General features: G+C 46.4%; 1 protein-coding gene across 1 annotated transcript in view; it reads right to left on the bottom strand.

Moving 5' to 3' along the window:
- Positions 1-13,509, bottom strand: part of LOC144139757 (RYamide receptor-like) — a 430,132-nt gene extending 416,623 nt beyond the window's left edge. Inside the window, exon 1 of the mRNA XM_077672022.1 lies at positions 12,959-13,509. Within this exon, the coding sequence (XP_077528148.1) occupies positions 12,959-13,467 (509 nt within the window). The 5' untranslated portion in view covers positions 13,468-13,509. The remainder of the gene's footprint in view (positions 1-12,958) is intronic.
- Positions 13,510-14,617: the final 1,108 nt, after the last annotated feature.

Here is a 14,617-nt window from a genome sequence, read left to right as displayed (position 1 = left end):
GTCTGCTAGGATAGAAAATATGGCTACTACGCAGAGCCTCTAAATCTTGCAGGTTTGAGATGTTTTTCTTAGTTTCTTTTATATACTTATCAGTTATCCTACCAAAGGCAGCCGAATTCTCCACCGGCTTTACTCAAACCAAACCGGAACCGCCTTTTTCTCACTGTTCGCCGACATCTGGTATATTCCCCCCGCAGGCCAGCAACACTTGGACGATCTTTCACCTTGCTGGGTTTTTGAGCCAGGCTGTGGCAGCCTTCACTTCAGAGACTGTGAGCTTACGTGTTGTGGCTGGTCCCACACCAACGCATTTTCACGGGTTGGGTTTTATGATTATGATCACTTTTTTATATTCAGTTCAGTAGAATTTTGGTTTCGTCATCAGTTATCTACCAGGCTGGCAGGCGTTCATGGCCGAAGTCGATTGCGCCTGTTAGGCCTGCACAATACTGATTATGACGGATCGTGAGACAGACTCCGTCATACATACCAGTAGGCATACCTCGGCAAAGTTGGCCTGGCTAACTTAAACTCATTTGCAAATTTACTTTGGAATCCCGCAGACTTATTCCTGAGCAACGCATCTGCGCTATATCAAACTCAAACTCACACTAAGGGCAAAACTCAGAACTCACTCGGGCTCAGAACTAAAAAAGAACACTGAACTCAAAATGAACCGAGAACTCAAATGGACAAAAAACTCAAATGGACTAAGAACTCACTGGGGCTCGAAACTTCGCATGAACTCAGAACTCACTTGGCCTCAGAACTCAACGTGAACTCACAACTCAAAATGAACTCAGGACTCAAGTGGACTCAGAATTCACTCGGGCTCAAAATTCAAAATGGACTCAGTACTTGTGAGCCCCAGTGAGTTCTGGGTTTCTTTTGAGTTTTGAGACAATTTGAGTTCTGAGTTCATTTTGTGTTCTAAGTCAATTTTGAGTTCTGAGACCGAGTGAGTTCTCAGAGTTTGGAAGTTCGCGCGGGTTCATGAAACAGTCTGGCGCAAACTCGTGTGCTCGAATTCTCGCGTTCGGTAAGGAAGGCGTGATCTCGTAAACACCGTGCGGTCGTAAATAATTTACGCCGCAGATTTAATACAGCTATACATGCTAGACCATGAGCTAATCGCTTACAACAAATATTTAAGTATGTATTGTAACCAAAACCTTGACATAGGCTGCGTACACATCAAAAAGAGGATTCAGGCTCCAGCATGCGCTGGGACCCGGGGGAGAAATGAACGGCATTGAGCAAGGTGACGTGCGCTCAGTTCATTTGCATCGAAGCTGTGTATGGTTCGGGTCTCGTCCATTCATGTTCTGCATCCCCAAGAAACACCTTGTGGCAAAGCCAACTGTTCCCACGAGACTGTGAAGTTCGAGGCGTTCATGGGAGTTGCTTTGTTTCCGTTTGTATGCTTGCTTGATTATAGGGACTCGACCTGGGGCAGGTGTCGCTGCTAGGGCCGGTCAACAGCGCCACATGTGCAAAAATTGCAAAAATTGACTGGAAATGTCATGGCGTACCCATGTGCACCAGGCATGTTTCTGTGTTGTTTAAATGTGCGAGCGCTTGCAATCTGTCATGATTTTAGTTATATGATACGCACATCTTGTTTTTTTTTTTCAATAATGAATTCCCTGCGACGCAGGTTTCGCCTAATTATGGACCACACCATGAGAGTAATGGCTAGTCACCGATTGGGTCACAGTTCAAAATGATGCATCCAGGGTGAGTAAAGTATCAAATTGGATGTTTCGGTGAGTGGATCTTCACGTGGGACAAATAAAAAATGCTTCCTGGTCATAATTATGACATGGTCATGGTGAATCATATGTAAGGTTGAAATTCATACTGGTGCCCCTTAGGCATGTCGGATGTCAAATTAAAGGTTTCGATTAGGGAAGTAACGTTCGACAAATAGAAAATGCATCCTGTCATAATCATGACAGTGTCATGGTGAGTCACAAAGTGGTTAAAAATTCATAGTGATGCCGAGAGGGCATGAGGGGTGCCGGAATGAATGTATCGATGAGGGTACTCATTTGAGACAAATAAAAATTACTTCGTGGTTATAATCATGACAGTCAGTGAGTCATCAATTGGGTTGAAATTTAAAGTGACGCGCCGCAAGGGGATATTGGGTGTCAAATTGAAGGGCTCAATGAGGTAAATTACATTGGACAAACAAAAAATGCTTCCTCGTCAAAATCATGACATAGTCATGGTGAGTCATAGATTGGGTGAATCAAAGCTGGGGTGTATGGGGTATCAAATCGAAAGTCTTGATGAGTGGAATGAAGTGGGACCAATAAAAAAAGCTTCCTCGTTATCCCAATGAGACAGTCATGGTGAGTCATAAACTAGTTTAAAATTCAATGAAATGCGGTAAGCGTGTGTGGTGTGTCAAATTAAAGGTCTGGATGAATAAAATCATGTAGCGCAAGTAAAAAGGGAGTCCCGCTGATCAATACTACTGAGGAGTAGTTAAACTTCGCGAATTGACTGCAGATGCCAAAATTGCAAAAAATCCGTTTTTGCTGCTATTTTGGCATCTGTGGTGTCGAAGGAAAGGTTTTGAGGGCGCAAATGTAACCCAAACAATGATATCATCGTAAGATCATTATGTCCAGTCACTTTATAAGTAAAAATTCCGATTTGTGCCGTAAGCTCATTGGGCTGCAAAATTATGGTTCCATGTAGGGAGTCGGGTGCATCTAAAGCAAACACATGCCACTGAATAATGGCGAGTTCAGCTTTGGCGAACAGCAATATTAAAAAACCCTCATATGGTGCTTTAGAGGGATCCATCGCTCTTGGGCCTTTTGACCAGGCCCTCTTCAAAACGTAGCATGGTGGACACCCTGCTTCTCGGAATGTCTGAAAAAAAAACCCGCAAAAAAACAATGCTGCTGAACAGCCGCAGGGGCGAGATGCAGATGTAGATTCCGGAAACTTTTCCTGAATGTCGGAAAGGGTCAACATTTCATTTATTCCACATGCTTCCCCTCATGGAGGCCTTTAGTTTGATACCCAACACGTCCTCGTGACATCCGTTTGAATTTTAATTACCCAGTTCATGACTTACCATGACTATCTCATAACTATAACCCGGAAGCGTTTTGGTATTTGTCCCACGGGATTCCCCTCATCGAGACCATCAATTTGATTTACCACACAGCCTACCAGTATAATTTGGAATTTTAACCCAACCTGACTAACCATGACTTTCTCGTGACTATAACGAGGGCGAATTATTTACATGTCCCACCCGATTCCCCTAATTGAAACCTTCGATTTGATACCCTCATGCTTTAGCCGCATCACCTTCAATTTTAACCCAATCTATGACTCACCATGACTATCTCATGATTATAACCACGGAGAATTTCTTTATTTGTCCAACGGGATTCCCCTCATCGCGATCCTAAATTTGGTACCCCACACGCCCCAACGGCGGCATTTCAAATTTTACCTAATTTATGACTCTCCATGACTATGCCATGAATTTAGCAGGAAGCATTTTTTAGTTGTCCGAGATTATTTACTCATCAAGACCTATAATTTGACCCCCAGGCTCCCTTGCGGCATCAATTTGTGTTTTAACCCAATCTATGACTCTCCATGACTATCTCACCACTATAACCAGGCAGCATTTTTACAATTGTCCCACGTAATTCGCCTGATCGAGACCAATAATTTGATACCCAACCCATTCCAGTTGCATTAACTTGAATTTTAACCGAATTAATGACTAACCACTACTATATCATGATATAAACATAAAGCATCTTTGCCCACGTGATTTCTCTCATCGCAACCTTCAATTTGATGCCCCACGCACCCTGTCGCGCCAATTTCAATTTTAGCCAATCTTTGACCCATCATGGCTGTCATGGTAATAATCAGGATACATTTTGGCATTTGTCCCACGTGTTTGCCCTAATCGAGACCTTTAATTTGATATGTTACACGCCCTAGCGGTATCAATTTGAATTTTTAACCAATGTATAATTATGAGTACCTCCTGATATACCATTACGCATTTTTTTCTCACGTGATACACCTCATCTAGTCCTTTAATTAAATTCCCCACACGCCCTCGCGGCATCATTTCGCATTTTAAACGAATGTATGACAGGTTATGACTATTATATGAACATATCCAGGCAGCATTTTTTATTTGTCCCGCATGATTCTCTTAATCGAGAGCTTTAACTTGATACGTTACATGCCCTAGGGCATCATTTTGTATTTTAACCCAATCTATTGCTCACCATGACTATCCCATAATGTGGACATTATTCTATCTAAACGGGTGTCAAGTGGACGTTTGAGTTGACACCCCATTTAACACATCAGATTGGACGGCCGCCGAACCCTCCTCTCCCCCCCCCACCCGGCACTCAGTTCTTCCCTTTTGACCACTAGCATATAATTAACTATTAAAAGAATCAGGTGAACCACCAGTAAGAATGCGCAGCCGTGTGCTTTCCCCCAATCCTCTCCCACCTTAGACGTGGTAGAGAGCAAGTGCTGATCGGCGTCCCTTCCCCCCCCCACCTCAATCGATTATGCGCATGGTGAATGCTGCCGCACCCGCCCGTAACCTGAATTCCGAGCCCAAAGTGGCGCATGGAACTCAACAGCCAACAATAGATGCATCTTGTCTGACGCAAACACTTGCGCAACAATCACGCGAATGAAGCAACGCAGGTAACTTACGACATACGAAAGCGCATGCGTAATCTTTGGGGCTACAACCCCAGCGCAATCGTATCTCATAGAAACGCAAAATGGGCTTCTTGAAAAAAAAATCCCCTCGCTCAAGCCCAATATACAAACTATGAACTGTATATCTTCTATCCTTAGCATACCTCGGCAACGTTAGACCGACTCTACTCACTCACAACTTTATTTTTGGAATCGCCTCTGACTCGTTCTCCGGCATAGCGAAGTGTTGAAAGCGCAGCACAAGACGAAGGACAAAAACAGAAAAGACGATACACACAGCGCTGGCAATAACACAAAACACGACACACAGAGCGCTAGCGCTCTGTGTGTCGTGTTTTGTTTTTCTGTACCTCGTCTTGTGCTGCGCTTCGACACTTCGGTATGTACAAACTCGCCCATACCAAAGAGAGAGAGAAGCTCTTTATTAGAAAACAGAGTGTTTAGCCGGCGTACAGAATCGCCTTCATGCTAGTCTGTTAGGGGAGGGGGAAAAGGAAGAAAGGCCCAAGAGAGAGGAGGGCAGAAAAGAGATGCAAGCTGAGAGAGGGACCAAAGAAATTAAGTTAAAGGGCAAGATTCCGAAAGAGCTGAAACGGTGCGTACCGCGGGGAGTTAACATCACGATCTACGCAGACGACATTTGTATCTGGCACGCAGCACGCTCCCGACGCACCACTCAGCAACGTCTCCAGAAGGCCCTCTTCTCCATTTCAACCTACCTTGCTGCTCGTGGGCTTCACCTATCGCTTGAGAAAAGCGTTGCAATGGCGTTTACAAGGAAGCGCATGGATGAGTACCCAATTCTGCTGAGTGGACGAGCCCTCCCGTACGCCCGGACCCACAAGTATTTTGGCGTAATCATCGACCGTAATCTCTCCTGGTCGCCTGAGATAAAAAGACTGTGTGCCCGCATCTCTGCGACGTCTCAGGTTCTGAGATACCTTGCCGGTTCCCGCTGGGGCAGCAACTGCGGGTCGATGCTACAGCTTCACAAAGCTTACGTCGATGGCCTCATACGCTATAGCCTTCCCTTACTACACCATGCAGCGCCTACTAACAAAATGAAGCTAGAAGTGGCTCGACGGAACAGCCTGCGCATTTGTCTTGGACTACCCAGAGGTTCTTCGGGTGCCGGGACCATCGCTGAAGCTCGTTGCTTGCCTCTGGACGCACTCATGTTACAGGAGTCGCTCCGTGTCCACTACCGGCATCTAGTTCAACCTACACCCCACTGTCTGAGCAGGATCACTGCGGCCCAGAGTTCTGGGTTCGGAGATGCTATTAGAGCTTTGTGCCTTCCCAAAACGACGCAACCACCGCGAGCAATGCCATTTCAGTTTCCGCCCTGGACATTAGCGTCTACTCGTATAGGTTTAGGCATCCCAGGGATGACATCTAAGAAGACAACGCCTCAGGCTGAACTGCTCCAAGTGGCGTTGGACTACATGCACAGGTTGCATTCCACCAGGGTTCATCTTTTCACTGATGGGTCTTCGTTGCCGCAAAGTTCCTCCTCTGGACTATTCGTCCCGTCGACCGGTAAACTCTTTTCCTACCGTTTAGACAGACCAACGTCCTCGACATCAGCTGAACTACACTCCCTCAAAGAGGCAATCCGCTACATCCTACGTCAAGAGCCCAACGAATGGACCATATTCACTGACTCTAAACCTGCCCTTCAGTGTCTCCTTAAGAGCGGCAAGCACTTCACATATGAACTTGCCGTTCAATATATTCTCTATCTACATCACCTTGCAGTAGGCGCTGGGCACAATATTGTTTTTCAGTGGGTGCCTGGTCACTGTGGGATAACGGGAAACCAAAAAGCTGATGACGCTGCCTCTGCAGGCCACACCTGCCGAAATATACGAAGAACATTTTTTACCAAACACGACGCTTCCACCATGGCCACACGTTACGCCCTTTCAGAGAGAAACAGAATGTGGTCAGATCCTACCCACCACCACAAGTTTCTCTACTCCCTTGACCCTCAGCTGTCGTCAAGACTTCCTCACCAGCTCCCCCGTCATCTAGAAACATTATTTCATCGTCTCCGACGTAATGCAGCTTACACCAACAGCTACCGTTTCCGCATTGGACTATCTACCGCCTCCAGGTGCAACAACTGTGCATCGGAAGACCCAATTGAGCATCTTTTACTCTACTGTCCTGCCTACAAGGACTCTAGATCAACTTTGCTACAGAACATTGCACGCATAGGTTATACGCAAGGACCAGCGACCTTAAAAACCATTTTAGGGCCCTGGCCGTCTTCTTCTCAGCAACGCCTAGCCCTAAAATTTCTGTTTTCGTACCTCACTGACACTGGCTTAATTCAAAAACTTTAAATCTCTTCACTCTGAGACTTTCGCCCATACCAATACTATGCTGAACTTTCCTTCTAGCTCAACGGGCCCGTTCTCCAGTGTTCCTCGTGACATAGCGCTCTGTGTGTCGCCTTCTGTGTTTCTGTCTCTCGCCTAGCGCTGCGCTTCGACACTTCGCTATGCACCAACTCGCCAAACTAATACTGAGCTCAAGCGGGTACACGGCTGAGCAACTCATCTACGCTTCCGTAATCTCAAACTCACAGTGATCGCGAAACTCAGAACCCACTCGGGCTAAGAACTCAAAACGGACTCAGAACTCAAAATGACCTGAGAACTCAAATGACTCAGAACTCACTCGGGCTCAACCCTCAAAAGTAACTCAGAACTCAAAGTGAACTGAGAACTGACTCGCGCTCAGGCGTATTCAAAGTCAGTAAGTCTCAAACTCACTCAGGCTCAAACTCCCGATGCCACACTAGCCTCCACCTCACTCAAACTCAAACTCATGTTGAGTTCGATCCCAAATGAGTCGGAGTGAGTGGATTCATGAGTGAGTCCACACTCCTCTGCCCATACGTTGTGGCTGAGGTGAGGGAGGATTGTACGCCATATTCTTTCGGACCATTTACCAGCTGCAGATTATATAACAAGAAGTTCTCTGGGTCTTAATTTCTGCATCCCTACGAAGTGCATAAGCACGCTGCGCCCGGTAGTCCCAGAAGTTCGGTACCTACTTTGTCTTTAATAATGACGTCAAGGAAAGACGTGTGCAAAAGTGGAGCCGCGCTGCTTCCGTGGGGCAGTCGGGGAATCACCTGTTGTCGAAATACCATCGTCCGTACGCTTTTAATGTATAAGTCTTGCGGGCCTAAATAATACGTTCTCTGGAGCCACTTTGGGATTTTTAAGTTCTACAGAAACACAGTTATCGCATCCAGCTTGTTGTTTTGAAGCAAGGAACACATCTAGCTTAGATTTTCGACTGAATAGGCTAATTATCTCTTTATTATTTACAAGTTAGGGGACCCTTCTTAAAAATGTCTAAAATGTATCCTTGCTTAGTTATTTTTCTTTAGCCGTTCAACGCACCCCCGAATAAATGGCGAAAACGATATGTAAGCAACTGTGTTGTTACTGAGGTACGCTGAAGCAATACGTAAACCTCCTATTTTGGTTGAACGGTGTCATTTTGAAAGAAAAACTTTTTCCATAAGCGACGGTGTTCGTAGATTTGGCCCTCGCTCTATGTGATTGCACAAAAATGCGTCGGTTGGTTGTAGTGTCAAACTTTTGATGACGGCGTCACCAGCATATTTCATGAAAACGCATGTTGGTCGCAAATTACCTTAATAGGACAGCCAGCCGATTTTTTGAGTTTATGCTTTCTCCGTCAAATAAAAGGACATCACTTAAAATACATTGATCCGAAAGAATTGTTCTGATAGAGGCCCTAGAACGTTTGAAAGCGGAATATTTAGATCTACCACACTAAAGTACGCTGCCGAGACAATACTGGCAACTATCACAGTGAGCCGCAGACCAACATGCTAGGTGAAAAGTATTTAGAAACTTTTGACTAGCTAAAATAATAATAAAATGCGGTCTTCTCTATTCCTTACTGTGGTTTTTCAATCGCGCATTGCAACAGACGGAGTGGTTTGCATAGGTTAGGTAGTGACACGATTAGACACTCCATGGCGCTACCTTACAAATTATAGAATATTTAGTGCCAGGTTATAATTATTTCGGCCAATCTATTTAGAAATTTGCTGTGTTTGCCAAACTTGCAAAATTCTGGCTATAGTATGAGCTGGAGGACATGCACTCCAGAAAATGTGGTTGGCTGTCCCTTTAAAATTAGCAAACCATCAGAGAAATGCGTTCTGAAGGCTTCAAAGGCAGAGAAAAATGAACGAATTGCCGTAGAAAATAAAATAGTAGTATATAAACCGTTTCCAAGTTACGTTAGACGGCTGCCTATAGCAGCAGCGTAAGAGTATTCTGAATAGCTTAACAACACGCGGTTACTCGCCCCAAGACACGACATCGCTTGTTTTCTGCATATCGGTCACTATCGCGAGACATTTCGGTTTAACGCCTTCTGCCACGAATGAAAAAAAGCACCGCCACGGGTCTTGTAAGAGAGGTCAAGTACTTAGATGCAACAGTCGCGACAGAAGCTTCTGAGTAAATTCTCTATGGGTTAATTGGAGCGCCTCAATCCTCTGTCTTGGTCGAGATTGAAATTGTCAGGTACTAATATGTTTTAAAAATTTGTGCTATAATCAACGCTTTCACCCCCCCCCCTTCCGATTCGGGGCATTTACAGGTGTACGACAATCTGTCGGGTATTCGTGGGAGCCAACGAGTAACAGAGTTGGCGGACTTTTCGGAAATTAAATTTCTCGGAATTTGCCAACGTGGCGTCCGAAGTACATCTGAGAGGTCTAAGACTTCGGCGTGGGCAGGAAATGAAACATTACTGCAGTACGAGGCCTAAATGTTATGAAGCAAGCCAATAGCAATTAGGTAAATTCTACGGTATGATTCGGTGCGCGTTGCGCAACGAAAAAATTTGAAGCGAGGAAACCATTTGGCCTGTTCGCGCTCTATGTCGACTAATTTCTCAATTTGCATAGCTCTAATTTGCATAATTAGTGCCCTATCTATACGTCTTATAGGACGCGTTACCGGTGGCACGGGCACATTCGCTTATTGGCACTCTGATATAACAGGCGAAACGTTACGGTTTAGTTTTTGTTCAAGGCAGCTGCGTTTTTCATAAATCCAAAATAAATAAATAAATACAAAATTAAACAAATAAATAAATAAATAAATTTTTGCTTGGGGATTCAGCGATATTTAACATGTGCAAAATTTTCGACTTCTCGTTCAAGGACACGGTATGGTTCAAATAAATTCACAGCATCATAGCCACCGACCAAGGAGAACCAAAATGCAACCAAGCCTGAGTGAGGTTAACAGGTATAGGCTTCTTGGAAAGACGTTTTAACCGGATGGCGGGCGTCGTTATTTCGTCTTGATTAGAAATACTATCGCCGCGGCCGAGAACTGAACACCACCACTTCGAGAGAGAGAGAGAGAGAGAGACGAAACTTTAATGAATACTGAAGAGATTGGCCCCACAAACGGCGGGGCTTGCTACTTCAGAGGGGGGTGAATATAGTGAGGTGAAAAAAAGAAAAGAAAAGGGGAAGAAGTGCGCAGCAACAATGAATAAGAGGGAAAAGAAAATAAAACCTGTTCGGAGCGTAAAAAAAATTTACAGAACTAGAAGAAAAAATCTGAGGATCCCAAGGTTAATGAACATCGGTTAGTCCCGTGTAAGATAGAAAAGTTAAGAGAGCCTTTGTCCCTCACGCCGTGCCAGCGTGATTTTGCCATGGACCAAGAAAGTGACGCACCTCTGAAGAGTTTCCGCGTAGCAGTCGCACTACAGTTCTTTTAGCTGTTTCGCGTTGAGTTGTATGCTGCGGGCAATAACACAAGACAGGCCGTATGTCTTCTCTCACAGAGCCCACAGAGAACAATGGCAAGTCCGCCCAGCCTAACGTAAAAAAAAAACTACGAGTGAAGGCAACGTTCAGGCGTAGTCCGTGAAGGACACCTTCAGTTTGCTTTTGTAGACCTCGCGGAAACTGGCAATTGAACTGAGGGTCAATCGCGTGCAGAGGCAAGGGTATCCTAAGAGGGTCCTGCCAAGCTGATAACTGCAGTTTCCATCCAAGCGCATTCACGGCCGCACTTCCGTCTTGTCTGGAATACGGGATTCCCATAGACACAAGCAGATTGTGCGCCTCTTTCGCTGCTGCGTCAGAGATGACGTTCCCTGGATGCCGGAATGTCCTGGCAGCCATTGAAGCGAGATGCGGTGCCCGTCTCGCGGTCCTAGTGTGTGCAATGCGTGTAGCTAACGCACAAGTTGGCGGCAGCGATGGGAAGGCTTCATCGGTGCTTGCAAGGCAGGCCGCGAGTCGGTAAAAATCACCCATTATAGAGCGGGACTATTGGTGATCTGAAGGAGTGCCGCCCTAATAGCAGTTAACTCACTGAAGGTGGACGACGTCTTGTAACTGGGTTTCTCTTTCACAGTTAGTCCCACCGACGGAATCCACACTCCAATGGCTGACGAGCCATACTTCAATGATCCGTCTGTATATACCTGAACGTGACCAAGATAACGCGAACTGATCTGCTGGCACAGATCAGAACTGAAAGGCTGGCTCAGACAGAGATGATTTCTTGCCTATACCTGGTATGGTGAGGCATATATCCCATGGTGCAACTTTCTATGGCGAAAAGGCAGGCTTGCTTGGTCGTTCGAAGTTCGCCGGTAGGAGGCTGCGTACATGAGTCACCTCGAAGGCAACAGAAGACCTCTTTAGCTACGCACGGAACAATATCCGGAGCTGAAACGCACGCGCTGGCAGAAACACATTTCAACAGTATATTCCAAAAAACTGTAGTTGTGGTGCTCACACAATCAATTCACTGTCTTTAAACCACCAACCCACGCTCTCTTTTAGTGTGAACGTTAGCAGCGTTTATATATAAAAAATTGCTGCAGGTAAGACAACAGTTCAGGAAAATTACCTATGTGTGCAAATAAATAAATTGCCATGTGTATCAAAAGTAAACTTCGAAACACCTGTTCCATAGGATACTGAGAACATTGTATTAGCGCTGTAGGACAAGCCACGAAAAGAAATACGCGTGACGAACGCTAATACAGTGTACTCAGTATCCAATAACCAACTATCCCGACACTCCTTCCTTAATTCGTCGCATAGGCCGAAGGGAATGCGGCTGAAAAGCAAGAGATAAAATCCGCGGATGTTGCATCCCACTTGGTGTGAGTCCGTCAACTTAACAATTAACGATTCACCGTTAACAGAGCGAATGCGTCGTAGCAAAGAAAAAGCCCGCTTGCACGCAAGGGTCACCCTATTCGCTGATATTCGTATCGCTTCATGGGTATTTCTTCCTTCCATTACTTTTACGTGATAAACCTCTCTTCTCTTTATTTTTTTTTTGAGCCGCGCATGAAACCGCCGCACACAATAAAAATTATTGACAACACATATCCCGCTCGCCAAATTATTCATCGCCGTTGAAGGATTGCGATTCCCAACGAACTTTCTGTTGACAGGAATCACAAGCACGCAAGAGGAATAACTGGGCGCCAAACAGGGGTCCCCGCTGAAGGAAGTTATGAAGACACAATCCTTCAAATGTTGAAAACCAGTCTTCGGTTGTGTGACTTGCTGTCAAGGTCTGGTGACAGCAGATCACATGTCCCAGAAGGCAGGCTTGATCGAAAAAAGTCAATAATTGCGATTTACGTAGGGGAAACGAAACTGCTCATGTTTCTGTTGGCTCCCGTTTCGTAACATCGAGACGTCTTATTTCCTTGCCCTGTTTTCTCTATTAAAAATCGTGGGAGTGTAGAGAACAAAAAATGTGTAACAGAAAATAAGGTGATATAAATATGCGAGGGGAATCGAGAAATAATTTTTTTTTCTCGTAAATCGGTGCGAAAGTGAGAAGGGCGTATTCAAAGGGCACATATTTTTTTTTCTCGCACCAATATCTATAGGTAAGCACTAGAAAATGAAATCCTACATCACTGAAGATGTCCACTTAAAAGTAACAGCTGGTTACTTTTTTATGTATTAAGCGCAGTGATGTCATTGTGCAAGCTGTCTGCAAGCTAGGTGATTTAAGTTTTTTCATGTAAGCTCTGAGTCAATGGGCGTGTCGAGTAAACACGCCGAAAGAAAAATTGATATATTCTAGTATAGAAATAAACAACACATAGAACCCTAAAGAGGCATAGCGTGGTTTTGCAAAAAAAAAAAGCGACTCACCGGTCGACGCCGATGGCCGTAAGTGTGTAGACAGAGACGATGACGGAGACGTGCTGCATGAAGAGAACGACGGGGCAGAAGAGCGGCTCGAAGATCCAGCGACCGAGCATAAAGTCTGTGTAGGTGAACGGGATGGAGAACACGGCCATAGCGATGTCAGACAGGGCGAGGTTGACCAGGAAGAGGCGCAGCTCTCGCGACGACCGCCTCCCGAGGACCAAAACCACGATCACCATCACGTTTCCGCCCAGTGCCAGAAGGGCCGTTAGGCTGTACAGGGCGATCAGGAACGCCTGAAGTTCGAAACCCAGTGCGTTCATGGGAGGGTAGTCAGAGACCGAGATATTGCCCGCCGCCACTCCATATGACAAGTTTGCATCGTCGGAAGGCACCGCCGGCGGCAGCGGCTTGAACGACTCCCGCACGAGGTAAAGCCACGAGGCGGAACCGTTTTCACCGAGCGACAGGTCTTCGGCAAAAGTGTTGTCCTCGTCCCCGAAGCTAGCCATTGCAGATCATCCGACGACAGTGGCTCTCACGACCTTAAACGTCCCCACGCACAGTCTGTTCCAAGTGAAGAACGCGAAAACTTCACCAACAATAACCGTCAACGGGATTTTCCTAATGATATAATTGAAACCGAAAGGAGGTTAGTTTCTCGAAGTCGCCAGAGTACGGCACCTGAAGGTCCGGAAATTTGGCGTCCTGCCTCGTTGAAAGTTTACTGGCCGTCCGACGAATATCACTGGTGCACACCTTTGAGCACTGTTGAATAAATTACCGAAGTCACAACTCCCGCGCCGGGCCACAGTACAGTTCAACCCTGCGGACGCCGCGAAGGAGTCTTTTTTCGGCCCTCCACTTGAGTCGTGAGAACTTCAGCCCTGAGGAGGCACCACGCCCGAAATACCAATAAAAACCAAACCAATTTGCCAGCAAAATATATGCCTCTCCAAACTTGCTGCGAAAATTAGGAGAAGCATATATTTGTCACACGCGCCTAGGCATCCCGTCGCGAGGACAAAACTTTAAAGTAAAACGTTGCCAGGCGTCTGGGAAGGGCACGCACAGCACTCACACACGGCGGCAGCGGCGATGTAGGCCGAACTGGATAGGAGCAGCTCGGAGAAGCCTTGTTCGCGGCTCGCAGACACGCAGGCTTCTAACCGCGCGCGCGTTGGGGGCGCGAGTCGGCGACGATGGCGGGAGTGACTTCCTTCCCCCTCGGTGCCTCCTTCTCCCCAGCGCCCTCCTTCGTCATTCCCTTTTCGCGTTCCTTCCCTTCCCTAGCAGACGCTTCTATCCCCTTCCCATAGAACGCGCGAGAAGACCGGTACGTTACGATTCCCTCCCGTCTCACGTCCTCCGCCTATGCTCTCCTTTTCTCCCGTTTCCTGGGCAGCACTCTTCAAAGTGGCGCTCCTGTCGGCTGCGAGGGTTTGGGAGAGGCTGCCAGCGCGCGAAGGGTCGGAGCGCGAAGCGGACGTCCCACCTAGCGAATGCGCGCCAGAAGCCGGCGGACGGCGCGAATGCTGAGGCTGATAGGGAGCGCTGCAGCTGCGTGGGGAAGTGTGATAACTGGAGCAGCGTGTGTACTTTGCTACATTCCGCCTCGTGAATGATCCCAAGGCACGCGTTGCAAGACGCCCAAAGTAAAGG

Source organism: Haemaphysalis longicornis, unplaced genomic scaffold, assembly GCF_048455015.1.
Source record: "Haemaphysalis longicornis isolate Haplotype H1 unplaced genomic scaffold, Haemaphysalis longicornis Haplotype H1 scaffold_1, whole genome shotgun sequence".
Classification (NCBI taxonomy): domain Eukaryota; kingdom Metazoa; phylum Arthropoda; class Arachnida; order Ixodida; family Ixodidae; genus Haemaphysalis; species Haemaphysalis longicornis.
This window is presented reverse-complemented; position numbering and strand designations above follow the sequence as displayed.